The sequence below is a fragment of the Euleptes europaea genome, chromosome 21 (genome assembly GCF_029931775.1).
Source record: "Euleptes europaea isolate rEulEur1 chromosome 21, rEulEur1.hap1, whole genome shotgun sequence".
In the NCBI taxonomy this organism is placed as follows: Eukaryota; Metazoa; Chordata; class Lepidosauria; order Squamata; family Sphaerodactylidae; genus Euleptes; species Euleptes europaea.
Window position 1 is genome coordinate 19,318,042 of NC_079332.1, and position 27,167 is coordinate 19,345,208.

General features: G+C 63.0%; 2 protein-coding genes across 2 annotated transcripts in view; one reads left to right on the forward strand and one right to left on the reverse strand.

Annotated features, from left to right (window-relative positions):
- Positions 1-12,929, forward strand: part of CORO7 (coronin 7) — a 69,812-nt gene extending 56,883 nt beyond the window's left edge. Inside the window, exons 11-31 of the mRNA XM_056866273.1 lie at positions 208-265; positions 793-938; positions 1,015-1,110; positions 1,812-1,946; positions 2,367-2,490; positions 2,704-2,879; positions 3,183-3,291; positions 3,491-3,577; positions 3,745-3,887; positions 4,183-4,287; positions 4,915-5,000; positions 5,094-5,235; positions 5,579-5,668; positions 6,438-6,554; positions 7,818-7,953; positions 8,312-8,403; positions 8,521-8,607; positions 11,412-11,496; positions 11,674-11,813; positions 11,982-12,047; positions 12,843-12,929. Coding sequence (XP_056722251.1) covers positions 208-265; positions 793-938; positions 1,015-1,110; positions 1,812-1,946; positions 2,367-2,490; positions 2,704-2,879; positions 3,183-3,291; positions 3,491-3,577; positions 3,745-3,887; positions 4,183-4,287; positions 4,915-5,000; positions 5,094-5,235; positions 5,579-5,668; positions 6,438-6,554; positions 7,818-7,953; positions 8,312-8,403; positions 8,521-8,607; positions 11,412-11,496; positions 11,674-11,813; positions 11,982-12,047; positions 12,843-12,929 — 2,307 coding nt within the window. The remainder of the gene's footprint in view (positions 1-207; positions 266-792; positions 939-1,014; positions 1,111-1,811; positions 1,947-2,366; positions 2,491-2,703; positions 2,880-3,182; positions 3,292-3,490; positions 3,578-3,744; positions 3,888-4,182; positions 4,288-4,914; positions 5,001-5,093; positions 5,236-5,578; positions 5,669-6,437; positions 6,555-7,817; positions 7,954-8,311; positions 8,404-8,520; positions 8,608-11,411; positions 11,497-11,673; positions 11,814-11,981; positions 12,048-12,842) is intronic.
- Positions 12,930-15,254: 2,325 nt separating this feature from the next.
- GLIS2 (GLIS family zinc finger 2) lies at positions 15,255-20,513 on the reverse strand. Its single transcript, XM_056866276.1, has 6 exons — positions 20,342-20,513; positions 19,983-20,146; positions 19,042-19,218; positions 18,777-18,910; positions 17,697-17,815; positions 15,255-16,045 (listed from the first exon to the last, which is right to left on the reverse strand). Exons 1-6 carry the CDS (start codon positions 20,511-20,513, stop codon positions 15,255-15,257), a joined length of 1,557 nt encoding a protein of 518 aa, XP_056722254.1.
- Between the last annotated feature and the right edge of the window lie 6,654 nt (positions 20,514-27,167).

The window sequence follows — 27,167 nt, forward strand, 5'->3', positions numbered from 1 at the left end:
TGGTGGGTTTCCCCACTCCTCCACACGAAGCCAGCTGGGTGACCTTGGGCTAGTCACAGCTCTCTCAGCCTCACCTCCCTCACAGGGTGTCTGTTGTGGGGAGAGGAAGGGAAGGTGATTGTAAATCAGTTTGATTCTCCCTTAAGTGGTAGAGAAAGTCAGCATATAAAAACCAGCTCTTCTTCTCCTCCTTCTCTTGCCTTCCAGGGGGAAGACGTGCTCTTCTGCTACGAGGTGCTGCCCGCTCAGCCGGCACTGACAGAAGGTGGGTCTCTGCCCCTCTTGGCACCCGAGGACCCTCCTGACTCGGTGTGCCCCGGCTCATGCCCCCCTCCCCCCGGGCCCAGAGAGAGGTCTTCTCCTTCAAACACAGCTCTTAGCTTGGTGCCCGCCCAGCCGGGGAGTGCCCGCCTGAGAGAGGGAGGGGCCCCCTCAGAGCAGACCAACTGCGCCCCCCCCCAGCCCCGTCCCAGGCTGTCGCAGGGAGAGGCACCGAGGGAGGGGCCCTGGGGACCACCTGTTTGCCAAGAGGGGACCCTGCTGAGCTCTAGCAGGCAGAGAGGCGGCACAGACCCCTGCTGGTAAGCCCTCGGTGGAAGGGGGCACCCACATTTTCTCAGCAAAGACAGGAAGCTCCCAGACCTGGGGAAAGAGGGGAGCACCAGTCGGATGCTCGGCGGAGCTGGCAGGTTGAGGGGTCGCCACCTTTCTGCCGGGCACTTGCTTGGTAGCTGTGCCCCCCCTGCCCCCCCAGGGGGCAATCCTCACCACACTCTCTGTGCTCTCACCTAGTAACCCAGTGCCGGACCGAGAGCAAGGCCCACGGGATTGCCCGGGTGCCCAAGACTGCCCTGGATGTCCTGGCGTGCGAAGTGATGCGGGTCCTGCAGCTCACAGACCGCGCCATCGTTCCCGTCAGCTACACAGTGCCACGGAAGGTAACGAGGCGGGCAGGGGGCGGAGGGAGAGGCCACGCCGTGACGCAGCAATACCCACCGAGCGCATGCCTTGCAGTCCATGCAGGAGTTCCACGAAGACTTGTTCCCCTGCTGCGCTGGAAACATCCCGGCAACCTCTGCTGAGGCCTGGTGGGCAGGAGACAACAGCCAGGTGAGAGCCCTGGCAAGGTTCCCCCAAAGCACAGGCTTCCTAAGAGGGAGGAAGGGGTGGGCTGAGAGGTGGAATGCCCCCCCCCGCGAATGCTTCCCCTCAGAGGGCACAGCTGCCTGGTGACATCTCTCCCAGCCAGCTCTCGACTTCCTGTTGCTCTTCTGGGCACTCCCCCCACCCCACCGCTGCCTTCAGACCTCGGCGTCGGCTGTGTCCTTACTGGGGGGGAGGGGGCTCTGGCAGCTTTTGAAGACCTTTAGGAAGAACTTCCTAACAGTCAGAACAGTTCCTCAGTGGAACAGGCTTCCTCGGGAGGTGGTGAGCTCTCCTTCCCTGGAGGTTTTTATGCAGAGGCTAGATGGCCATCTGTCAGCAATGCTGATTCTGTGACCAGATCACGAGAGGGAGGGCATCTTGGCCATCTTCTGGGCATGGAGTAGGGGTCACTGGGAGTGTGTGCGGGGAGGTAGTTGTGAGTTTCCCGCATTGTGCAAGAGGTTGGACTAGATGACCCTGGTGGCCCCTTCCAACTGTATGATTCTATGAAGCATGGCCGGGTGCCCCCCCCTTGGCCCAAAGCCAGCCTGTGAGCTGCCCGCCCCCTCCCGGCAAGGAGGCCAGGGTTGTGTCCAGAGCCAGCCCGCCTCGCAGACTCTGCCATCCCCCCGGGACAGACACCCTTCTCCTATCTCTTCCCCCAGGTTCAGCGGATCAGCCTCCATCCTGCCCACAGGCCCAGCCGAGGCTTCTCCTCCCCCTGCATTCCGAGCCTCCCCCCAGAAAGCCGGACCCCGGACCACCCCCAGCAGGAGCAGGCAGAGGACCTGGATATCAGCGTGAGTGCCCCCCTCCCCTGCAGCTGGCATCCCTCCCTGGCTCTGAATGCGGAGCCTAACTGGAATGCATCCCCCCCCATGTAGGGATCTCCCTGTTTGCAAGGTGGCCGGCCAAGTGGGACGGGGCCCCTGCTGGGGCCATGGCTTCCTAGTGCTGGGGGGGATGCCCCCATACTCCCAAGCAGGGAGGGGGGCGGACCCATCTGTGGCAGAGCCAGGCCATCCCTGGAGTCTGTGCAAGGGCCTGGGCAATGTATTTTGGGAAGAGGCCCCTTGGCCTAAGCACCCCCCTCCCTGAACATTCTGCCCCAAACCTTCGCGCCCACCCCATGTTTCCTGAAGTCCTTTGCTGGCCGGGTCCCCTCTCCCCTCGGCTGTGGCTTCTCTGATATGCAGGCCATGTTTCTCTCCCTCTCCCAGGCTGGCAGTGGCCTGTCCTCCCCCACCAGCTCCCTGACGTCCCCCTCCAGCGCGGCAGCGTCCCTCTCCGCCACCAGCGGCTTTGCCTCCAGCCCCAGCCAGAGGTCCCTGCAGAGCATTCTGGGTAAGCAGGCCCCTCTTCTCCCCGGCCTGGCCGGCTCTGCTTGGGGGCCCGGAGGCAGGAGGCTGAGCCTTTGCCAGCCCTCTGCGCCAGCCACTGCACCAGCCCTGTCCCCCAGCAAGGCTCTCTGCCCCTGTGCCCTGGCCAGCCAGCGTGGGCAGTGGGCACTAGCTCCCTGTGATGCTGCCCTCTCACTCTCTGTGCCTTCTGCTTCAGGTCCCAGCTCCGGCTTCCGCCACATCCAGGGCACCGTGCTGCCCCGCAGTACCCACATCACCAACCTCAAGGGGCTGAACCTCACCACGCCAGGCGAGTCCGACGGCTTCTGCGCTAACAGGCGACACGTGGCCGTCCCGCTGCTCTCTGCAGGAGGGCAGGTGGCCATCTTGGAGGTAAAGGCGGGCGGAAGGGCTGTTCAATGGGCAGGGCTTCCCTAAGCAGCTGGCCTGCCTCCTGCCCCACAGCTGCCCCAGTCCATGGCCCCTCCAAGGGACACAGCCATTGCCTGGGCCCTGGCTCACTCGGCTCCAAAACCCGGGGGACCTTCTTGCCCTCCCTCCTGCCCAGGTGTTCCCTCTTGAGAAATTGGGGAGGGGCGTCTGTGCAGGCCCCAGGGGTGGGCGGGCCCCCGCTTCCATCCTCCAAGTGGAGGGGCGAGCGCCCTTCTCCAGCGCCAACACACAGTTCCTCTTCAGCTGTCCAAGCCGGGTCGCCTGCCTGACGTTTCCCTGCCCACTATCGAAAACGGGGGCCCGGTTTCCGATCTGTGCTGGGACCCCTTTGATCTGGAGCGCTTGGCCATCGGTGAGTGCCTCTGCCCTCAGACCTCCAAGCCTGGAGGCTGAAACCGGAAGCTGCCCAAGTTGTGTGTGTGTGTGTGTGGGGGAAGGGGTGTCTTGCTGAATTGGCCTCATGGGCGTTTGGGTGCCATCGTGGCTGACATCCAGCCGCAGCAGCCGAGGACAGCGCGTGGCTCAGTGCATTTGCTGTTTCTTTGGCGCAGCTGGGGAAGATGCCAAAATCCGCCTGTGGCGAGTCACACCCGAAGGACTGCGGAAGAGCTTGCGAGAACCGGAGGCCGTGCTGCGAGGTAGGGGGGCGGCTACTCTGGAGGGGTGGTGGCAGGGATTCCCCCACCCCCGGGCTCTGCTCACCCTGGCCTAGGGGATCTGCTTGCCCTCCAAAGGGACGGTAGAAGGAAAGCGCATTGCCGGACCCCTGCCCCGAATCCTACCAGTGTGACCCCTTCTCTCCCAGGTCACACAGAGAAGATTTACTCCGTCAAGTTCCACCCGCTGGCCGCAGATGTCCTGGCCTCCTCCTCCTATGACCTGAGTGTCCGGATCTGGGATGTGCGCTCCGGGAGGCAAGCGCTGCTTCTGAATGGACACAAGGACCAGGTGGGAGAGCAGGGGCCGGCCAGGGAGAAGGGAGGGCCCCCGGTGACAATTCCCGGCTCTCCCCATTTCTCCAAGGAAGGGCCCGATGGCCTCCGTATCCCCCAAGGAGCAGGGAGAGGACCCCAGACCCCATGTGGGCCCCTGGCTCACCGTCAGCCCTGCTGACACCCCTTCTGCTGGGGTGGGGTGGGGGAGGGGCTGGATAAAGGGTCCTCCGGGCCTGAGCCCACTGCCCAAAGCCCCGTGCCCCTTTGGCCAGCGAGCTGACCTCCTGCGGGGACCGGATGCCTTGCAGATCTTCGGCATTGCCTGGAGCCCCAATGGACGCCGCCTGGCCACAGTCTGCAAAGATGGGAAAGTGCGGCTTTATGAGCCCCGGCAAGCGTCTGAGCCCCTGCAGGTGAGTGGGCCTTGTCAGGCGGGGAAGTGGCATGTCTCTGTGGGTGCTTTGGAAATGGAGGCGGGGGAAGAGTTCAGCATGGTGTAGTGGTTAAGAGCGGTGGTTTGGAGCGGTGGACTCTGATCTGGAGAACCGGGCTTGATTCTCCCACTCCTCCATGTGAGCGGCGGAGGCTAATCTGGTAAACCAGGTTGGTTTCCCCACTCCTGCACATCAAGCCAGCTGGGTGACCTTGGGCTAGTCACAGCTCTCTTAGAGCTGTCTCAGCGCCACCTACCTCCCAGGGTGTTTGTGGTGGGGAGGGGGAGGGAAGGTGATTGTAAGCCGGTTTGATTCCTCCTTAAGTGGTAGAGAAAGTCAACGTATAAAAGCCAGCTCTTTTCCTCCTCCTCTTCTGACCCCTCTTTCCTGGCTTTGGTCTGAGGTCCTGCCACCTGGGCCTCCTGGGGGAGCAGAGTTGGGGTGGGAGAAGGGAGGGGGTCAAGGCGTGGGGAGGGGCAGAGCAGAGGCCAGCTGCTGGGCCCAGGCCGAGAGTCCTCTTTGGACCAGGAAGAGGGGTTTGGGGGCTAGCGACAGCAAGCAGCGCGTTCCCCGAAGGCTCCCGTCTCTCTCCTTCTCCCACGGCAGGAAGGCCCGGGCCCTGAGGGAGGCCGGGGTGCCCGCATCGCCTGGGTGTGTGGAGGCAAAAACCTGCTGGTGTCTGGCTTTGACAGGTAAGGGCCGGTGCGCTCCCTTCCAGCCCAGGTGCCACAGGCTGGCGGGTTTGGCGCAGTGGGGCTCAGCCGCTCTCCCTCCTCCCTCCTCAGCCACAGCGAGCGCCAGCTCTCCATCTACCAGGTGGAGACCGTGGTGGACGGGCCCGTAGCGCGCATCAGCCTCGACGTCTCTCCGTCCACCCTCATCCCCTTCTACGACACAGACACGGGCATGGTCTTCCTGACGGGCAAGGTGAGCAGGGAACCCAGGGAGCGCACCCCAGTCCCAGCATCCTCTGCTCTGCATTGCTGGGAGGGGGTTTGGCACTCCCGTGAGCCTCTCCGATGAACAATGGAAGCCAAGCAGCCTTTGAGGGAGGGGAGGGGGAGGCTTCATAAGGAGGCCCCACCAGGCAGCTGGAGGGAGGGAGCCCGGCTTCTGGCTGCTGCCCTGCCAAAGGGCCTGCTCCTCTTCCGCTGCCTCGTCTCGCTGGCCACAGTTGGCACCACGGTCTCCGGCGGAGCCACGGGCTGGGCAGGGCAGCTCTCGATGCCTCGCCCCAGGCTCCAGCCTCTCCTTCCTGCCCCGTTTTTAGGGCGACACCCGCGTCTTCATGTACGAAATCGTCCCAGAGGCGCCCTTCTTTCTGGAGTGTAACAGCTTCTTCTCCAATGAGCCCCACAAGGTGAGGAGGCCGGTGGGGACAGCGGAGCAGAGGAGCCGGGAAGCCTCAGCCGAGGGAGGGCAGCCAAGCAGGAAGGAGGGTAGAGCGCCCCATTTCTCCCTGCTCTGCTGCCACCCCACCCCAGGCCCCTTGAGTTGTGCCGGCTTCCGCTGGTGCGATCCCTGCCTTCCGCCCCTCCCATGAAAACCAGCCTTGCTGTTTTTCTTTTTAAAAAAAGATTGCCGACTAGGATTGCAGCTGGGAACTGAGATGAAGCTATCCCCCAAAGGGGGCATTTGTGGGTCATAATAGCTAAAGGGAACCTCCATATGCAGAAGCACTTTTCCTGATGGGAGGCAAACAGCCTTTGTGCCTGGCTTCTGGCTGGAAACAGGATGCCGGAAGGCCTGATCCAGCAGGGGTGTTGCGATGAGGGAGGGGTGTCACCGCCTGGGAAAGACTGATGTTGCATCCCTTGGGGTGGCAACGACAGCCTGAGTAACTCGTCGCCTCCTTGGGGGGGGGGGAAAGGCCCCCTCCGGCAGGGCAGGGGAGAAGCCACACCCCCCCCTCTGCCCAGTTTCTGTGGTCTATAAACCGTATTGAGAGCCTGCCCCCTAGTGGCTGTCTACAGGCAGGGCACGTGTGTCATTGGACTGGCAGGCTTCAACCTGGGTGGGGGGTGTATCCATGGTGCTGTGGATGAACGTGGCCAGAGATGACAGGTGTGTTTGTGAGAGAGAAAGGGAGCCTGTGCCATGCACCATGTGCTCGTCATGCACCTCTCCAGGGCTTCCAGTTCCTGCCCAAGCCGGAGTGCGACGTGAGGGAGGTGGAGGTAGCCCGGGCCCTGCGTCTCAGGCAGAGCTCCATCGAGCCAGTAGCCTTCCGCGTGCCCAGGATTAAGGTAGGTGGGGGGAGGGGCGCTGTGCAGAGCTGGGCGGGGGTGGGCACCCTCTCTTTGGCCCAAGTGTTGCTGGTGAGGCTGGAGCAGTTCCAGGTGTTCGGAACCGTTTTGAAGACTGGGCCGTGTCTCTTCCACCGCCACGCCACACCAGGCTGCTTTTCAACATGACCCCTTGTTAGGACAGTCGTGGTTGATTGAGAAGGAGCCAAATCAGGGTGTCTTTCCTGCCCCAGCTTGGACACTGAGCTCGTTTGCTGTCGTGTGGCCCGCTTTGGAGACAGCTCGTCCCAGTCGCTGGGATTCTCACCATCCTGACCAATACGGAGTCCTCTGCAAATGTGACCAGTTGTCACGGCTCCTCCCTAGACCATTTATGACCCGGTTAAATGGCACCAACCCCAGTACAGACCCTTTGGGGACTTCTCGGCTTGCTTATTTTCCTTGGGAGGATTTGCCCATTACTCTGTTCCATGCACGTTATTTATTATTTATTTAATTTGTTTTACACCCTGCCCTCCTCCGGCCAAAGCTACGGTAGCTAGTTACATGTCCCGCAGCAGATCTTTTCTCTTATCACACGGCTGCTGAGGGCCTAATCAGAAGCGACCCTTTCCACATGTGCACTACTCACGGGGCACCATCAGAGTCACGTCTAGTTCAATCCCTTTTGAGGCCAAGACCTGCTTTGAGACCTGCCTTGAGGAAACCTTGCCAGAGCACACTTTCCAGCCCAAAGGGTTGCTTCTTTGGAAAAGCTGCCGCTGCCGCACCCACCCCCTTGCTTCCACAAGCCACCAGGGCTGCCCCACGTGACTGGCACAGGCTCAGCAGTTGCCCAAGAAGGAAGGGGCCCACCAGGGTTGATGTCCTGTGGAGCACTCAGGGCTGGGGAAACGAGAGCCCCCCAGCACAGGTTTGCAGAGCAAAGGGAGAGACGCGAACCAAACCAGACATGTGGAAAATGCCGTGTCTGGTTCGGCCCGGAGTTTACTTGGGAGCTCTTATTGGAGGGCATTTGGGCGATGCGAGACCTCTGGCTGTGTGCGCACCAGTGACGGGTGAGAAGTGCCATATCTGGCTCCAGCAGACACCAGCAGGCACATCAGCCGCTCTAGGCCTGCCACCGGTCTCTGTGCAGATGTGAGGCCTCCTCTCCACTGGCCTGCAGCATGTAGGTCAGTTGTGTGTCAAGACAAGTGATGGACAAATGAATCACAGATTTCTAAGAGAAGGACCAAAGCCCCCCCCCCGCAATCTTTGCAGAAAGAGTTCTTCCAGGATGACCTCTACCCGGCCACAGAGGTATGGTGGGAACCCGCCTTATCAGCTGCTGCCTGGCTCGAGGGCTCCGATGGGCAACACCGCAAGATCAGCCTTCAGCCCAAAGCTATGACTCCGGGTGAGAAACCACGGGGGCCGGCAGGAGGTGCTGCAGCTGGGGTCGGCGGGGGAGGGCGGAGCTCAGAAAGGCCCCTCCCTGCTGTGCGAATGGTGGGCCGTAGTGCCGCCTTCGCCCTGGCTAAGTTTCCTCTGGGGTTTTGTAAAGGCCGCCGTGTGGCAACCCTCTGGGGCAAGGCGGGCGGCGCAGGACCGGCCCCGGGCATGTTGGATGATGTTGCTCTGTGATGTTGTGGATGCAGCAAGTCCCGGGTTCTGCTCCTGGAGTGTCCAGCTAGAAGGACCTCAGGGGAAGCTGAGAGAGCTGGCCGGGTGGGCCTCGGGGCCCCTGTCTGATCTCCGGCGTGTGTCTTCTGCAGTGAGCAAAGCCCCAAAGGACGTTCCCAGCAGAAAATACGTCCCGTCCTCCGTCTATCTGGAGGAAAAGTCCGACGAGCAGAAGAAAGAGGAGGTGAGGCCTTTTCCCCCGGCCAGGTTTGGCTGAGGGAGGGAGGGAAGTCTGGGGTGGGTCGGCAAGACCGTGTGTGTGTTGGGGGCTCCTGCCCGTGACGGCTTCCTTCTCTTCCAGCTGCTCAACGCGATGGTGGCCAGGCTGGGGAACCGTGAGGACCCCCTACCCCAGGACTCCTTTGAAGGCGTGGATGAGGAGGAGTGGGTAGGTCGGCCCATCTGGCAGAAGCACCAGTGGGCAGCCCTGGGCAGCTGGCGGCCCTTTGGAGGGGGGTGCTTCTGCTGCCGGGTCTCTGCTAACCTGAGTGCGGGGGGGGGGGTGGTCACTGCCAAGGAGGACCAGGTTCTCGCCCTCTTCATTTTGGCCCCGTCTCTCTGCTGCTCAACAGGACTAACCTGGCAAGCTGCACTCCAGACCCCACAAACCGCCTCCCTGCCTGGATCGGACCTCCCCAAACCCCAACTGGCAGCTGGAGTCTGGCATGGCCGACGTTGACGAACTGGACCACCTCGCCCCTCAGGCGCCCTCTCAGTGGGAGAGCCAGAGGCCTTGGGGGGTAGGGCCACCCCACGGCCGCCCCGATGGGCTCCCTGCTGCCTCCACAGATGCCAAGGCCCTTCCGTTGTCCCGCTGTGCCCCTCCGGGCCCGGCTTTGCTGCCATGCTGGCCAAGGATCCAGCCTGCCTGCCTGCCTGCCTGGACAGCCTGGCCCCTGTCATAGGTTGACATTGAAGGCTAGCCTCAGCAAGCCCTGCCCCCACCCTGCAAGCATCGAGCCCCCCCTCCCCCCGAGGGATGAGCTCAGCAGCTGTGTGTGGTTGGTCAGCGGCCCCCCAACACTTTTTCTGCACCCGCCCCAAAGCGGAAGGCTAAGCACCTGGCCGGTGGTCTGCTCCCCTCCCCCCGTTCCCTGGCTTTGCTGGCCACCCTGCTTGGACTGCTGCCTGCTCCCTGATGCCTGCCGGGCCCTGGGGGAGTCTGGAAAGCCCCCTGCCCACCATTGCTCACACAGCTGCAGCAGCAAGGAGGCCCCTCCCTTCTGGCCTGCGGGGCTCTCGGGTGATTCCCAGGTGCAGTGATGGAAATGCCGGCCTGCCAGCCTCCTCGGTGGCTGCTTTGGCATAGCTGTGTACGCGGCGGCAACATGACCAAACTGATTCAGCTCTCAGACTCTTTCTTGGCTCCTTCTCTCTCTCTCTTGGGTCTCTCTTGCTCCAAGCACAGCCGGTGGCCCCAGGGGAAGCCGCTCCGCCTTGGCCTGCAGCATGGAAAGGCCCCGTCCTGCCCCATCCCCCACAAAACCCCCCCTGCTGCCACCACTTGGCACACCCGCTCGCCCCACACGGGCATCACCCCCCTCACGCGGCCTGTGCCAGCTTTCCTCCAACCTCTGTTCACTGATGCCAAACGTTGGCCGTTCACACCCACTCCAGGCTGGAAAAATCTTCCCTGGCTTCCCCACCGCCCGCTGGGCATCTGAGTCACACCAGGAAGCTGCGGGCAACTCATGGATGGAGGTGACCAGACTCTGTCCACTGAAATGGGGGGGGCTTCCACCACTGCCACTCGCCCCCTGGCAGCGAGGCACAGCTGGCAAAGGTGCCCTTGGGCCCTCTTGTCCTGTGTGGGAACTGCAGGGATGGCCCTGGCACTCCCCTGCCCCTCCAGAAAGCAGAGACAAGCAGGTGTGGCCCGGAAGCAGCTGTGGCCCCCGAGGGGGGTGGGGGTCAGCGGGCAGGGATGGACGAGTCGACAAGACCCACCGGAGCCACCAACACAGGAGGGAGGCAGGGGGGTGACATTCTCTCCGCCTCCCCCGCCAAAGCAAGCTACTCCAGGTTGGGTGTGGCTGCAATCTGGCCCACTGTGGGGGGCAACACAAGCCCCCCCCCCAGCGGCATGGCCGGACCCTCGGAGCAGGGCCAGACGTGCCCTGGGCACCCGTTTGCTGGGCCAGGGTGGCCTCCGCAGCCAGGGAGGGCCTGTGCCCGGCTCCGCCTACCCACGAGGGGCCGGCCCCAGTGCGCCTTAGGGTGGCCAACGCCACGCTGGACAATTCCTGGACATTTGAGGGTGGGGCCTGTGGAGGGAGGGGGGGCCGGTGGGGTGGGGGGCTCAGGGAGGGGCCCGGAGCCCACCCACCCACCTGCACTCTCCAGGGGGGGGGGGCACCCAGGGCTGCCAGGTCCCTCTTCGCCACTGGCGGGAGGTTTTTGGGGGCGGAGCCTGAGGAGGGAGGGGCTTCGGTGCCGTAGAGTCCGACTGCCAGAGCGGCCGTTTTCCTCCCGGGGAACGGATCTCACTGTGGGCTGGAGATCAGTGGTCAGAGCAGGTTGGCCACCCTCACGCCAAGGGGGGGGTCGCTCACCCCCACCCCCCCGGCTGGCAGGCCCAGTTCTGGCTCCACCTGGCCAGGCTCCCTCCCCCCCCGGGCCAGGAGGGGCTGAAGCCCGCTTTTGCGGCGCCGCACCCGTGTCGGGGGGGGGGCGTTCACACGCGACGCGCTTCGGAGCGCCGCTGCCGCAGCTGCCTCCGGCCGCCAGAGGGCGCCGCTTCCGGCCCCCCGCGCGGCTTCCGGCGCCGCTTCCGGCCGCTCCGCCTCGATGGTTGTCGCCCTTTCCCCCGCCGGCGTCCGCGCGCGTGTCCGGCTCCCCCCTCGCCCGCCGGGCCCCATGGTGAGAGGAGGGGGGGGAGCAGCCGGGCCCTCCCCCAGGGAGGGGGGCAGGCCTCCGCGACCACCACCCCTATCTTGGCCCCCCCCCCGGGAAAGGGACCCAGGCGTCCAGGCCCTCCCCCCGCCTCCCCTCCTTCAGGCTCCTCCGCTCAGGGCCCGGGGGGGGGGGTCCGGCTCGCGGGGGCCCTTGTGGGGGGGTCGGGATGGGTGTCCCCTCCCCCCGCGGAGCAGCTGTGGGCCGGGGTCCCGAAGGCGCCCGGGGGGAGGGGTCTGCTGAGGAGGGGGGGGTAGAAAGCAGAGGCTGAGCTGAGCTGCCGCCCCCCCCCCCCCGCAGGCCCGGTACCTGGCGCAGATCGTGCTGGTGGGCGTGCAGGTGGTGGGCAGGGCCTTCGCCCGCGCCCTGCGGCAGGAGTTCGCAGGTAAGCACCCCCCCGCCCCGCTTTAGCCCCGGGGGGGCCGAGAGGGAGGGAGGGCCCCCCGGGTTCCTCGGCTGTCCGTCCGGAGGCCGTGGGGGTGGGGGAGGGCTTTCCTCGACGGCGCCCCCCCCGCCTTCCCCTGCGGCCCCTGACCCGCGCCCTTCGCCCCCCCCCCCACAGCCAGCCAGGCGGCGGCGGGGGCCCGAGGCCGCCCCCCGGGGTCTCCGTCGGAGGCCGCCTCCAGCGCCGCCGGCATCAGCCTCCAGGAAGCGCAGCAGATCCTCAACCTCCCCACGCTGAACCCAGACGACCTCCAGAAGGTAAAGCGGGGCTTGGGTGGGGGGGCTGGGCTCGCTGCTTCGCCCCCCCCCCCCGTGCGCATGAGCCCTGGGCAAGGTGGGGTGCCCCCCCCCCGCTCCTCTGCTGCGTTTAATGCAGTTCCCAGAGGCTTCTGCTCAGGCGCCCGTCTCTCTGACTTCTCCTTGCAGAACTACGAGCATTTATTTAAGGTGAACGACAAGTCCGTGGGGGGCTCCTTCTACCTGCAGTCCAAGGTGAGGGGGGCCTGCAGGGTCTTGACCCGAGGGGAGAGGAGCCATGGCTCTGGGGCTGCCATGCTGGCTGCTGTCGTTGGAGGCCGGCAGACCCTCCCCATGGACGGCTCTCCAGGGCGGTGTGGAGGTTGGGAGGGTCTGGGAGGCCGGGTGCGAATTTTCAAGATTAAATGGAGGGTAGGAGAACAATACTGGAAGTCCCTTTCAGTCTTTGTTGGGAAGAAAGGTGGGGTGTAAACGAAGAAGAATTGGTTTTTCTGTGCCGGCTTTCTTTACTTTTAAGGGAAAATAAAACCAGCTTACAGTCACCTTCCCCTCCCCACAACAGACACCCTGGGAGGTATGTGGGGCTGAGAGAGCTGTGACTAGCCTAAGGTCACCCAGCTGGCATCCTGTGTAGGAGTGGGGAAACCAACCCGGTTCTCCAGATCAGCGTCCGCTGCTCATGTGGAGGAGTGGGGAATCAAACCCAGTTCTCAAAAAGAGTCCACGACTCCAAACCACCGTTCTTAACCACTACACCACAATCAATCCAGTCCCCATGTAGGTTTAGATGACAGCTGTTCTAGAGCATCAAAACATGAGGAAGCCCCATGGTTCTGCCTGGTCTGAGAGGTCCCCTGCTCCTCGGAAGACCTGCACGGAAATTCCTGGCAGCAACTGGAGCCCTGTTCGCTGTGCCCCCCCCACCCCGTGCCTTCTGTAGTCCTGAGTGCGGGGTTCTGCGTTGGCTGCTGGGCTGTTCCCCACAGGTGTCCTTCGCTAGCCGTGCCGCAGCTGTGCTCTCTTCTGCAGGTGGTGAGAGCCAAGGAGCGCCTGGACGATGAACTACGGATCCAGTCCCAGGGAGACCCAGACGCAGCGCGCAAGCCGGACACGTAGCGCCCCCTCTCTCCCCACGAGCGCCATTTCCCCATTATAGCGAACTAATAAATTTGTCCTTCTGTAGCTCATGGCTGCGGGTGTAGTGTTATGTGGGGGGGTGGCTGGGGTATGCACCTGCGGGGTGATGCCATTCAGCGCTGGGCAGCTGTGGCTGGTAAGAATTTGAAGCCTCTTTCCCCCCCAGCAAGCTTGCTGCTTCTGCTGACCCTCCCCACATGTCAGCGTTCTGGTTTTTTCAAAAACCAGAGCTGTTTCCCCCCTCTTAAGGAAGTCTGCTCAGTACGATCTCTGCATGGCTTTGCCTCTCCCCCCGCCCCCCAGAAGCTGGCCACCCCACGGAGGAGCCCCCGGCCCCGTGGAAACCCAGCTTACTGCTTCTTCCTCCCCACCCCTTGAGAACAGCAGGGAGACTCAGAAAATGTTCAAATTCTCTTTATTGTTTCCTTGATAAACATCCTCTCTCCCGGAGGAGCAGAGGGTGAGGGTCATAGCTTATCTCTTTCGGTCTGAAACTACACTAACAACGAGGGACGAGGAAGGAGAATAAAACAACAGACTACAATCAAAAGGCACTTAGGAAGTTTTAAAATACTGATGGCCAGGGAGGACGATGGACAGCAAATGAAACGGAAATGTCCACCAGCCGGGAGGCCGGCCAGTCGGTCAGCGAAATGAAACGCACGGGACCCTCCAAGCGCCACTCTCTCGCCGGGTCCACGGAGGGGGGGGCAGTTCATGGCTGGGAGGCCGGCTCCCCTGCCTGGTTGTGGCACACTCCCCCGCGGCACCCGGACGTTTTACGGCAGGAGCGTGGCCCCGGGGACCTCTCCAGGCAACAGCTGCAGCAGAGAGCAGCAAGGGGAAGCCTGTTGCAGGAGTCCCACTGCACGAGGAACAGGGAGAGGTTCGCGGGGGACCCCCTTGTTCAGAAATCGAGACACGGAGTGACCCCACCGAAAGCGGGGGGCAGTCGAGAGCGACGTGGGCTCCTCCGGCACAGAACGGGGTATGGGGAGAGTGAGTAGTTGCGGGCATCGTTGCTGGATGGGGGCGGGAGAGAGGCAGCAGAGGCTAGGGGTGGGGGGAGAGAGCAGATTGCTCTACCAGCTGTCAGGCCGGGAGGCAGGGACCACCTCAGCCAACCAGAAAAGTACACAAACGGCCCCACCCAGCGTGCCCCCCAGGACTTCCTTCTTGTGGTCCCAGCATGCATTGCTGAGCTACAGGGCGCCGGCCCCGGCTTGCCAGCCCAGCAATTGGCAACTTTCAAGCACTGCAAGTATTTTCTTGCTTGTGACCCGTCCTGGTGTGGGGTGGGCTCATGGATGCAAAAGGGGCAGGCCACTGAGTGCAGGGAGGGCTCAAAACCACTTTTATTTGCTGGCTTCCCCCCCCCCCCTTCTCTCTGCCTGTTGCTTTGCAGCTTTAATTCAAAAAACCTACAGCTAGGGGGAAGTGACTATTTCATTTCCTCCACGTCAGGGGAAGGGGTCCGGTGTGCAGCGTGCCTCCTTGGCATGCCTTGTCGGGGAGGGCAGAGGGAGTGGGGGGGCGCTTGAAAGCAGGGGGGGTGACAGCAGCTCCGATCCAAAGTGGTTCTGTGTCTGGGCAGGGCAGCGGATTGGCACCCCCCCTGCACACACATACTCATGCCCTGGCCGAGGGCAGGTGCGGATGGAGAGACCAGACTCCTGACAAGAGCATTTGCCTACCAAAGCTAATGGAGGAGTGTGAACGAGGGGGGGGGGGGCTTGGATCCAGGCCTGCCTTTTCTCCCTGACTAGAGAAGTATGAATAGAGGCAGAGATGGCTGAACTCCCCACCAGGGTTTTGCAAAGTGCCCCCGCCCATGATAAATGGCAAGCTGAAGCAGGAAGTGTGCCAAGCCCTGCACTGGGGAGGAGTTGAGGTTGTTGTGGGGGGGAAGCCGCTGCCCCCCCCCCCGGGTCAACCATCCCCCAGTTCCTGGGGATGGGGTCAGTCAAGGTGGTGGCCTTATTGCTTTTCTCGGAAGAGCCAGGCTCTTCCTTCGTAAGAAACCAAAGGGTGGGCGTGCGGAAGGTGCCCTGGGGGGGGCATCAGTGAGGGCATGATGCCAGACAAGAGGGCGTAAAGACAACCTTCTGGCCCAAGATGGTGCACCTTTTCTTGTGAGCTTCAAGGCACAGAGATGCTCCACGGAAGAGCAGTGGTCCCTCTTCCTCCGCCCCCCCTCCCCCGCACCATCATGAGTCAGAACGTGAGCCCCGCAGGTGGGGCGATGGCAGCCCTCTGCCCCAGCGCTAGTCCTCCCAGGGCAGCCCAAAGTCCCTCCCGCCTGCGTCAGTTCACCACGGCTTGCTTCAGGAGAACGGAGCCGGTTGGGATGACCACCCAGCCTGGGGGCAGGGGGTCAGCACTCCCCCCGGAGTTCACACCCGTTGACAGGTCCAAGACGCCCCCCGGAAGCCGTGAGAGGTTTTCTGGAGGAGGCGGCCGCCGCCTGGCCAGCTTGGCCCGTTCGTTGGCCTCCTTGCAGCTCTCGGGGCCCTGCGGGCAGCCGCCCTTGGCCGGTCGGGGGCCGCTGCCCCGGGAGCCCCTCTCGGAGCCAGCCTTGGCGGCCCCGGCCAGGAAAGAAACGACGGGCAGTCCCAGGCCGCTGGCAGCAAAGGGGGAGGAGAGCAGCGGGTTCTTGGCCAAGTTCAGGGGCGCCATCATGGGCCCAGGCAGGCTGGGCAGAGAGGCCCCCCCAATTCCCCCGCAGGCGAAGGTGCTGAGGTCCAGTGGGGTGGGCGTCAGGGGCAGCGGCAGACCGTGGCTCCCAAAGAGGGCAGCGGGGTTGGGGATGACCAGCTGCGCCCCGCTGATGTAGGGCAGGTCGGCGGCACCGGCGGGGTGGGCCTTGGCGGGGGCCGGCAGCTGGAGAAGCTCCTGTTGCTCCTGGGAGATGAAGTGCCCGTGGGCCTTGATGTGCTTGCGCAAGGAGCTGGGGTCCGTGTAGCGCTTGTGGCAGCCGGGCATCTTGCAGAAGTAGGGCTTGTCCACGTAGTGGGTGCGCGTGTGCTTGAAGCGGTCGCTCGAGTTGGAGTAGCGCTTGCTGCAGCCCTCGTAGGGGCAGACATAGGGCTTCTCGCCTACAGGGGGGGGGGAACGCACAGACATGTGAGAAGAGAACGTGGGGGGCAGGATCCCAGCCCTGCCAGGGTGTATGGGGGTCTTGTACCACTCTGGGACTCCCCGCCTGGCTACTTGATACTGGCGTGGTAGCTACACTGTCGCTACTTTGTTCTTGCGGAGTTTGCAAGTTAACAGAGTTCAAGCACTTTTCAACCCTCAATGAACCGTATTTGCTTAGAGCGGCTTTCATCTTGGACAGTTAATTGAAACAGTCACAGAAAAATTAGACTAATTGCTTTTTAACAGGGGTTAACAGTTGAGACTGGACTTCGTATCTTGCTGTATCGGATGTAATTCACGTGCGCCTGCCGATTAGCTAATTTGCACTTATGTTGATTATCTCATATTTAGTTATGAACCAATCAGTTGTCTAGATAAATAACCACACGATTATGCTAGAACAGATTTAAAGAAAGATAAAACTGATAATTTTTCTACAGATATGCACTCCTGTGGCAAGCAATTCAGATTTCTCTGGGTGGGAGTCTCAGAAGGAGACCCAGGTGAGGTAACCTGGGCTTTTCGATAACCCCTAAAAGCAGTGAGACAAAAGCTGGTTTGCTTTTAAAACTATTACCTGCTATAATACAATTAAGCAATGCCAGGAACTTTGATCATTTTAGCATTTAGCTTCACAGTAGTTGTAGGGCTGGCTTTTTCACGCCTGTATTTTTCTGTCTTGCTCAATAAAAAGAATCTTTTGTTTTCTCAGTAAAATGATAAAAGTCTCTTACAGGTGTTCTGTCTGGTTTGCCGGTTAATAGTTCAGAGAACTGAACCCACCCCCTTTTTTGTACTATCACAATTAAAAGTTATTAATCTCCTTTTAATAGCTAAATCCTGGAGAACTGTGCACAGGCAAAAGCCTTTAAAAGAGTTTAGTGCAGGTCCTTTAATAGGATGCGGGAGGGAATCTCTCGTTACGCCGGGGTTGTCTCCAAGCACACCACGCTGATTACAAGAAGGAGCTTTGGAAGCAGCCGGGACTCTCCCAGCCACGGTGGCTGGCAGGGGGGAAGAGGAAGAAGAAGAGGAAGAGGAGGAGCTGGTTTTTATATGCCGACTTTCTCCGCCACTTAAGGAAGCCGGCTTACAATCACCTTCCCCTCCCCACAACAGACACCCTGGGAGATAGGTGGGGCTGAGAGAGCTCTAACAAAGCTGTGACTAGCCCAAGGTCACCCAGCTGGCTTCATGTGTAGGAGTGGGGAAACCAACCCCAACTCCAAACCACCGCTCTTCACTACACCATGCTGGTGTCAGGCGACTGACTGGGGGGGGGGGGGATAGCACCATGGAGAGATTCAGCAAGTGGGAGCACTGGGAACTCCCCCACCCCACCCCCACTCATGCCACCTTTTGCCTAAGGGCAGCCAATGCTTTGCAGTCCCCACAAGCACCGAATGGCATCTCCTGAAGCGGCACCAAAGGGAACCAACTGGCAGACCGATAAAAGCTCTCCTCTCTTGCAATCCCAACAAAGTGTGCGCATGCTGGCAGGATGCCAGAGCTCAAAGGCGAGGTGGATAGGGGGCTGCCTTTCTTGCGACGGTGCGCAAAGAATGAAGAGCTCAGGAGATGCTGAGATCTCCCCTGCCGCCCACTCACCCGTGTGGGAGCGGTTGTGGATCTTGAGGTTTTCCAGCCGGGAGAAGCTCTTGTTGCAGGTGGGGCAGCGGTGCGGCTTCTCATTGGTGTGGGTGCGGATGTGGATCAGCATCTTGTACCTGCGGGAGGGGAAGAATAAGGAGCCACTGCCCTTCCCGTGGGTCCGCTCTGGCCGGCCTTCTTTCGCCCAGAGGACGGCCAAAGAGCCGCCTCCAAAACAGAGGAAGAAACGTCTGGCCGGCTCCTCCTTTTTTGCCCCCCCCCCCGTCAAGTCACAGCTGACTTATGGAGACCCCCCACCAGGGTTTTCAAGGCAAGATGCGTTCAGAGGTGGTTTGCCATTGACTTGCCTCCACATAGCGATCCTGGTGATCCTTGGAGGTCTCCCTTCCAAATACTAGCCAGGGCCGACCCCGCTTAGCCTCTGAGACCTGAGATCAGGCTCGCCTGGGCCAACCAGGTCAGGGAGCAACTCTCAGCCTCCTGCCCCCACGCACAGGTCACCCGAGGCGGGCAGGAGCGCTTCTCTGGCTTGATGTGAAGGAGCCGGATTGAGTGTGGCCCATGTAAGTAACGGGTGGGTCAGCAGGAGGCCACCGTGCTTCCTTCCCAGACACAGCAAGCCTTCCCCAGGCAGGAGGGGCCACTACAGTGGCCATAAAGGGTGCCATGTAGGGTGGAGTGCTAGAGAGGAGGGAGGGAGGGAGGAAAGGAAGCAGGGAAACCCGGGAGGTCTTGGCAGCTCCCTGGTGATGTCCTGGCTGCTGGAGGGTGCCTGAAGACTGGGGGTGGGGGTAACGAGGGAGGCAGGACTGCGAAGGAGCAGGTGTGGGTCTGGGGGAAAGACCCACACCTGCTTGGCAGGTGTGCTTGGCAGGGACCCCCCTTTCATTCTTACAACAACCCTGCGAGGTGACATGGCTTTATGGCCAAGTGGGCCATGACCCCGGCTCTCCCTCCGCTCCATCCACCCCTCTAGCCAAACGCCACGCCAGCAGCGGCACGGGCCACCAGCAGCCCACCTCTCCGGGCACACCTTGGCAGCGGCATGGCGACGGCCCCTGAGAAGGGGAGGCTCACCTGGCGTTGAAGCCCCGGCCATGGCGCGCACACCCCTCCCAGTGGCAGCAGTAGCCGGCGTCCTTCTCAGGCTTGACGTGGAAGTCGTTGACGTGGTCCACGAGGTCTTGCAGCAGATCGAAGAGCTGGTTGCACTGTGGGTGGGGGGGAAGAGGACAGGGGGCATTGTGTGGCTTGTGGGGCACGTGGGAGGCAGCCCCACAGGTTGGCCAGGGCTCTGTGTGCCCGGCGCTGGCACAGGCCGATGCCCCTGGCCATCGCTCACCTTGGCCCATCGGCACACCAGCTGCTTCTGCAGGGGGAGGGCTGAGGAGAGCCGCTTCTCCTTGGGAGGGCTCAGGAAAGCCGAGGTGGGCAGGTGCAGCGAACCCCCGGAACTCAGGGGCAGGAAGAACTGGAAGGAACGGTGCAGCCCTTCGATGTAGCGCAGAGACTGGAGCTCCTGAGCAGGGGGAGCAGAGCAGGTCATTATGGCCCTACCTTGCAGGCACGTTGTAGCAAAGAGCACAGCAGCATTTTTAAAGTACTTTGCACCCTGTGTGTGTGTGTGTGTGTGTGAGGTGGGGGGAGAGGGAGAGCGCAGATCTCCACCGGGAGTCCCTGGACCACTCCAGACAGACAGCGAGGCGTGTAGTGATTAAGGGCGCCAAACTAGGATCTTGGAGACGCAGGTTCGAATCCCCACTTGCTGGTGACCTTGGGCCGGTTGCGCACGCTCAGCAGGGATGTTAAATTGGAGGAGCGTGGAATGCTGTGAGTCACTTTGGGTCTCCCAGCAGGGGGAAAGGCAAGGTACAAAGGGAGGCAACAGAAATAAGTTGAAAAAGCCCAGCCCATCAATGCCAGAAGAAATCCCTGCCCTTTGTACACGATTCTGTGACCTTAGGCAGGCAGATGATGAGAGGAAGGGCATCCTGGCCATCTTCTGGTCACTGGGTGTGTGGAGGGGGGAGGTAGTTGTGAATTTCCTGCATTGTGCGGGGGGTTGGACTTGATGGCCCTGGTGGTCCCTTCCAACTCTATGATTCTATGGGTTTGGTCCCCCCCTTTCCTTCCATCATGGAGTCTGGCAGCCCCCCCTCCCTCCCAGGCTGTCGCCAGGCCTCAGTCCGCCTGGCTTTCCTCTGGACCCTCGGCCCACTCCTTGTCCCCCCCCCAACAGCCCCCCCCCCGCACACGCAGCCACGAGAGGGCTGCGCCACTCACTCGGAGGGTGGAGGCGCTCACCAGCTCCCCGCTGCTCGGCCTGTCTGGGGAGAGGGAGGTGCTGCCGCTGGGGGAGTCCAGGCCCGAAGGAGGAGGGGACAGGCTCAGGTCGACGGTGGGGGGCGAGGAGAAGCCATCCTGTCCTTTGGAGTGTGGCAGGAGGCCTGCAGGGAGACAGAGGCATTATGGGGCGGGGGGGGGGGAGGAAGCAGAGAGCACTTGGCAGCCGCTGCCCAGTGAGGCACCCCCTCCCACAATCCCCAGGGCCAGCCAGAGGCACAGATCTGTGCCTGCCTCACCCAAAGAATTGGTGCCCTCCACCCCGGCCCCCTCCCTCCCTGCCTGGGCCCTGCACTAACCGTCAGGGGGGGAGCCCGGGCTGGGCGCAGCGGGGCCATCCTCCAGGGCCGGGAGCTCCTGGCGCAGGCCTCGGCGCTTCGTGACGCCCAGCTCCTTGTCTCTTTTCTCCCTCGCGGCCCGGAGCGTGGAGATGCTCAGCTTCAGGTCGAGGGGTTCGTCCAGGGAGTGCATGGTGCAGAGCGAGGGACGGGACGCTCCGGTCAGTTGGGGGGGGAGCAGGGAGGAGGCCGTGCCCAACCTGACGGAGGAGCAGAAAGCAGAGCGGGTCAGGCAGCCGGACCCCCTCGCTGCACCCCTGGGCATCACGAAGGCCAGCTAAATCCACTTCTGATCCCCCCATGCCCACCTCCCTGGCAATGCTGTGCCGCCCATCCATGTGGTGGCCAGGACTGGGCGCACACAGGTGATCTTGCAGCACCGGGGGGGGGGCGTGTGTGCGTGCTGTGCAGGTGTGACGACATTCCGGCTGTGCGGCCTTGCTTGGGCCCCAATCCCTATGTGGTGCAACTGGGCCCATGGTGGCGCATGCAGAAACTCTGCCCCTATCCTGGTGCCCCTGGCTTTGCAAAGGAAAAGGGGGGCAGACCCTAGGCTCCGGAAGGGCCTGCCTCGCTCTCCCCTCCCCGATCCCACCTAGCCCCCCAGAGCCTGCCAAAAGGTGGGGTGTGCAGAGGTAGGCTGCCAAGCCCCACTGACACCTCTGGAAACGCCAACCTGCCCTCTAGCTCCGTGGCCTTTGGGGCAGCAGCCCCACTCTGCCAGAAGCATCTCCGCCTTCCTCCTGAGCGGCTGCGCTTGCCCAGGCAGGTGGGACAAAGACTTCGGAACACGCCTGTGTGTCCCGGTCAATGACCAGGGAGCAACATGCCGCTGGGAGCATGCCCGCCTGCCCTCCCTGCCTTCTGGCAAGGGCATCTAGGGGGAGACCTGTTGGGTGCACAAGGGATGCATCTGAATGCTCATAGCTGCCTGCTTCCCAGGCCAAGGGCACGGCCTGCCCCTAGAGGTTGACTGAGGGTTCGGAGTGGATCACATGCTGCCTGGCAGATCGGGGCCTTTTCCGGTGGTGGCTCCCCAGCCTCAGGACAGCCTGCCTGGGAGAATAAGGAAAGCCCCCTCGGTCACAGCAGCGTTTCAGAAGAGCTCCCAAGAGGGCGGCTGTCTCAAGGCAGGGATATGATCTGGAAGGGAAGGGGAATGGTTGGGGGTTTTGCCGCCTTCAGTGTTATTGTTTTACGGTGACTATTTATAACTTTGCTGTTACCCATCTTGAGTCCCAAATGTTGGCAGCCAGGCAGGCCTATAAATCTGTTAAAACAAGAAAGGTCAGCCTGCAGCAGATCCACAAGACGACTAGCCTTTCCAGACTGGGCAAGCAACGAACTATATTGCCATAGCAATACATGCATAATGAAGGCAGGCTCCCACCAAGTGCGGTACAAGTTATTGGGAGCGGGGGGGGGGGCACCACCAACCCCAGTCCCAAAGGAGGGGGGAGACGGAGAAAGAGGAGGCAGAATCAGCGGCAGAGGGAGATTCTCCCCAAGGCACAGACCTCACACTGAGAGAGGATGCTAGAGAGGGGGGGCAAATCCCGAAAGAGGCAGGCAGGAAGGAGGGAGCTGCCCCCCCCCATGGCAAGGGAGGAGTCGACTGCAGGTCCCTCCAGCCGGCAGCAGGGGCTGAAGACGCCTGTCCATTGGGAACCCCACCTGTGCCCTTTCTCTGCCCCACTTGCCCTCTGGGAGGTGGGCTGCAGCCCACCAAAACTGGCCAATCAGGGAGCAGCAGCCATCCCTGCACAGCTGGCTTCCCCTACAATGCAGCTGCCTGTTCTCCCCCCCCCCCAAAGTCTTCTGAACCCAGAGGGTGCAAGAAAACAGACCCCCCCCCCCCGCAAGCATTTCCCTTCAGGACCGTTTGCTGGGCAGGGGATACGTCTGGGAAGGGCTCCCTTAAAGTAGGGTTGCCAACCTCCAGGTACGCCCTGGAGAGCTCCCAGCATTACCCGAGACCAGTCCCCCTGGAGGAAATGGGCTGCTTCGGAGGGGGGCGTCTCTGTGGCATTCTACCCTGCTGTGGCCCCTCCCCAAACCACGCCCTCCCCCAAATGCCCAGGAATTGGCGGAAGAGGGCCGTGCTGAGGAGGGGCCTATGAAACATCCGGGTGGGGGCTGCAGCGGAAAACAAAGTGGGGGGCTCGTTCAGACAGGTGTCCACATGCGCACACCACTGGGCTGGGTCCTTTTCTTTTTATTGGTGCATTTTTATTGCCATCATTCCCCCTCTCCCCCCCCCCAAAGTGGCTCAAGTGGCTCCCCTCCCTTTTTTCCTCACAACGACCCTGCCAGGCAGGTTAGGCTGAGCGTGCAGGCCTGGCCCCAGGTCACCCAGCAAGCTGGGGAGAGTCTTCCTCCGGACTCCCAGTTCGCAGCCCCGCAGGGCAGAGGCCAGAGGGAGGGGAGCGCCTCCCCGCCCGATCGCCCGCAGCGGCGGCCCAGAGGCGTGTGAATGGGGGCAGGCGGCCGGAAGCGAGGCCTGCCACCCGGCCGGGCCCCGGCCGCCACCGGCCTGCCCGCCCCGGCCCGGCCCGGCTGGAGCAGGACGGCTCCTGCTTCTCCCCGCCCGCCCCGCCCGCCGGCCACGGCTCAGCGCCGCTGGAATGCAGAAGCGCCGCGCCGCGCGTGGGGCCGGGCCGGCGCACAGGGGCCTGCGGGCTGGCACGCTGCCCACCGCCCCCCCCCCACCGCTGGCCGCCAGGGCCAGGGGGCCTCGTCGGGCTTCGCCCTCGGAGGGGGAGGCAGGCGACCCTCTGCCGCGGGGCAAGGCGGGGGGCGCTAGGCAGGAAGGGCGGGGGGTGGCCGCCAGGCATCCATCAGGCGCAGGGCGGGGGGAGGTCGCCCCACGGGGTCCCCCGAACGGGCGTTTGGGGGGTGGGGGCGTCCCTGCAGGGTGGTGGGCAGAGGGGTCCCGCCGTCTCCCCCCTCCAGCCATCGCAGCAGGCGCTGGGCTCGGACCAGGCAGCCCAGACGGCTGCACCTTGCGGGGGGGGGGGGGCGCAGGGGACCCTGCTCGGTGGGGAGGGGGCGCATCCCCTGGAGCCAGGCAGCAGCTGGGGGGGGTCCGCGGGTGACTTTTGCATTGAGAGGCCCGCTCGGCTTTCCCTCTGCAGCAAATCCGCCCCCCCCAACCCTCCCCGTCTGTCCTCAAAGGACACAAAAGCGGCGCTGCCCCTCCTCCCCTCCCGCGGTGGATTCCCTCCCCCCCTTTGCCAGCGCCCCCGCCCCTCCAGGAGGCGCTGAGCTGGGGAGGGGGGGCAGCGGCTAGGTGGGGTGTGCCGCCGCTCCCCGGCCAGGGCCAGCCGCCCCGCCCCGGACGGAGCGCTTCCCACCAGAAGGCGGCCGGAGCCTCGCCGGAGGGGGCAGACCCCCCCCCACGGGCCCGCGCCAGCGGCGCCTCCGCCCGCCCGCCGGCCCGCCCCCCTCCCCGCGTGCCAGCTCCCCCCCTCCCCAGCCCCCGGGGGCAGGAAGCGGGCTGGCGTGGCCCCCTCCCGCCGGATTCCTGCGCCCCTCCCGGGAGCCCGCCTGGGTGGGGCCGGCCGGCTGGCTGGCTGGCTGGCTGGGGCGGGGGGGGGGGCGGGCGGGGAAGCGGCGCTGCCTGGGCGGCCGCGGCTGCCAAACCAAACTGGGCCCCGAGCGCAGCATTCCTGGCCACGCGGGCCGGAAGAGCCGCCTCGCCCAGCCCCCGGCCCCCCCGGGTTGGGAGGGGGGAGAAAGAGGCCTCCTCGGGCCCGCGGAAGTGGGCTCCCCCCAAGAGCCCGGGGGGGGGCTTCCCCTAGAGATGAGCCCATTGGGGGAGGGGGTGCTGGAAAGCCCCAGGCCCAAGGAACCCCCCACCCCCCCCCCCGCCTTCCTTCCTCCGCTGACCCAGACAGGGGGCACTCTCAGGCCACGGGATGCCCAGCCCGCCTGCCAACTGCCACCCCCTCCCCGGGGTTCCTGCTGGGCAAGGGAGGGCATCGCCCGCTCCTGCGCACAGCTGCGGTTGGGTGGCTGCAGGGCTTCAGCTCCAGTCCAGCTAAAGAGGCTCCTCTCTCTCCCCCCCCCCCGTCAGTCTAGTCCCTCCCACCCCTACAGGGCCCTGCCACCCCCTCATGGGCCCTGGTGGCATTGACCTGGGGCACTGCGATGCGACACTGGGGCCAGGCTGAAATCGAGATGGCCCCTCCGCTTCCTCCACGACAGGGATGGAGAGCAGTGCTTGGTTGGGGGGGGGGAAGCCCTATGAAGGTACCTGGGGGGGACAGCCAAGGACAGACAGCCAGTCTCCGGGCACCGGTGCTAGGCCTGACACCGTCCCAGCCGGTTTGCCAGGAGAGGGGGAGAAGACTTGCCCCCTCCCAAAGCAGGCAGCTTCCATCACCACTGCCAGGTTTGGGGGAAGGGAGGGGATATTTCAGACCTGAAGGCGGGGGGGGGGGGGAGCTTGTGTTAGGGGGCCGTCTTCTGCTTCCACTCTAAAGGTATCCCCAAAAACCAGCAGCAGCCAAACCAGACTTTGGCCCCAAATAGATGCCACGGTGGCTAAAGGGATGGTGACACTCTGCAGAGGTCATCTGGGGGAGGCCCCCTGCCCCCTCTCCTCGGGAGGCAGCGCCCCCTTCCTGCCCTGCCTGTGTTGACCCCTGCAGCAGTCTACTGACCCCGCCCTCTGTCTCTGCCCACACTCAAGCCCCTGAGAGCAGGGCAGGGTTGCTGCAGCTGCCAGGCCACAACCCTCACACACACACACACACACACACACCAATTCCACCACCTGCAGTCCAGCTAGCATATGGGGGGCAAGCCTAGGTGCTCAGAAGCCCCCACCCCCCACGCTTGCTTCTCCAGGGCTGCTCTAGTTCTTTTCACACCCAGTACTCAGGCTAGCATGGTGGTGCTGGGGGGGATTTCTTACAAGGAAAACATACATCTGGGCAAGCGGCCCCTGCAAAGTCTGAAGCTGCTCCTCAAGAGGGGGGGTCCGAGGCCAGGAGAACAGTAGGAACCCGCAGGGAAGCTGTGGTTCATGGCCAGGTCCCAGGAGAGGGGCCCTCCGGAGGGTCTGGGGGGGGCAGTGGCATCGTCAGGCAGCCACCTGGAAGGGAGCAATTGGAGGGCTGGACCATGCTGGACGCTGAAGGCATGACTGGGCCGCCCCTCGGCACCTGCACTGCCCCCTCCCTCCGGCCACTCTTGCTCCGCCTCTAGACACCATGAGCCAGTGGTATGCCAAGCATTCCACCTGGGCAGACGCCAAGGGGAGGGTGCCAGGCAGGCCCCCACACTGTCTGCAGAGGCGCAGCTGGGAGACTGAGCCAGCCAGAAATAGCAGGGACGACGACGACGGGGGGGGGGGGACAGACCTGAAGGCACAGGGCTGATTGTTTGCCCCAGGCTGGTCAGGAAGGGGGGCATTGAGGGGCCGTGGAAGCCCCAGGCCCACCCGCTGCCCAGATCTTGGCCACACACCCCCTAGTCACTCCAGCATATGGCAGCTGAGGCAGCACTGGCTCTCCTCCAGCAAGAGGGCGGAAGGGACTTGGGGTTGGCCCCCCCCCAAAAAAAATGTTTGGGGAAAGCCTCTGGTGAACAAAGAAGAAGAAGAGTTGGTGTTTATATGCCGACTTTCTCTACCACTTAAGGGAGACTCAAACCGGCTTACAATCACCCCCTTCCCACAACAGACACCCTGTGAGGGAGGTGGGGCTGAGAGAGCTGTGACTTGCCTAATGTCACCCAGCTGGCTTCATGTGTAGGAGTGGAGAAACCATACCGGTTCTCCAGATCAGAGTCCACCGCTCCAAACCACTGCTCTTAACCACTACACCACGCTGCCTCTCCCACAGTTTGAATGGAGGCTGATCTCAGATGATGCTGGAGCTCCGGGGACCCTCCCTCCCAACAGTCACACTGGAGATTTGTGGGTGGCCCATGGGGGGGAGTGCCCCACAGGGTGCAGAGGACAAGACGGCCCCCCAGAGGGCTCTCCCAAAAGCCGCCCAGCCCTAGGAGGACAGGAAGCAGCAGGCTGCTGGGCCTAGCAGGGAGGGGGGGCTGGGAAACCCCTGTCTTCCCTCCCCCCCCCCAAAAAAAGTGTCTTGGAAGTCAGCAGTGGGCATCCCTTGGAGTGTTTTTCTCTTTGTTATAGAAACAGAGACATCCTCTTTTCTGCAGACTGTCAACAAGCGGCTCAGTTCAGCCCTGGGAAGGCCAAAGCTGCCGCTGGCAGAGTGCCGGGGCAACCCAGAAGTCACATCAAGGCCCTGCCTGAGAGCGTACCAAGAGAGGCAGCCAGCTTATCCCCCAGGGGTACCCGAGGCGTGCAGGAGTCTGCAGAGCCGGGGCTGGACTCCCTGGCGAAAGATAGCGTTGGCATCTATCTCCACCTTGCCAGTGCCTGAGGTCACCACGACCCATAGCGGCTTAGCTCCAACTTTCATTCCATGGCAGTAGCCACACCTGCAACTCGCTCTCTGCAAGGCAAGCAACGGCAGAAACGGGCACGAGAAAAACTCTGAACCCGTCTCGTGCCCCCTACCCACCCACAGTGGAGGCCTTGCAGCTGGGACAGGCTGGATGATTTTCAGCTTAGGAAGGGGGGAGGCAGCGCACAGGGTCTGTGGGATGATGATGCTGGGGGGTCCAAAGAAGCAGGAAGCTCTCCTTTCTCACAATGAAGGGATGGAATTCCCAGCCCCCAGAGGGGGCCATGGCCACCAGGCTCTGAAGAGGGATGACAGACCTTTATGGGGAAGGGGAGGGAGGTGCACCCGTTAAGCTCCAT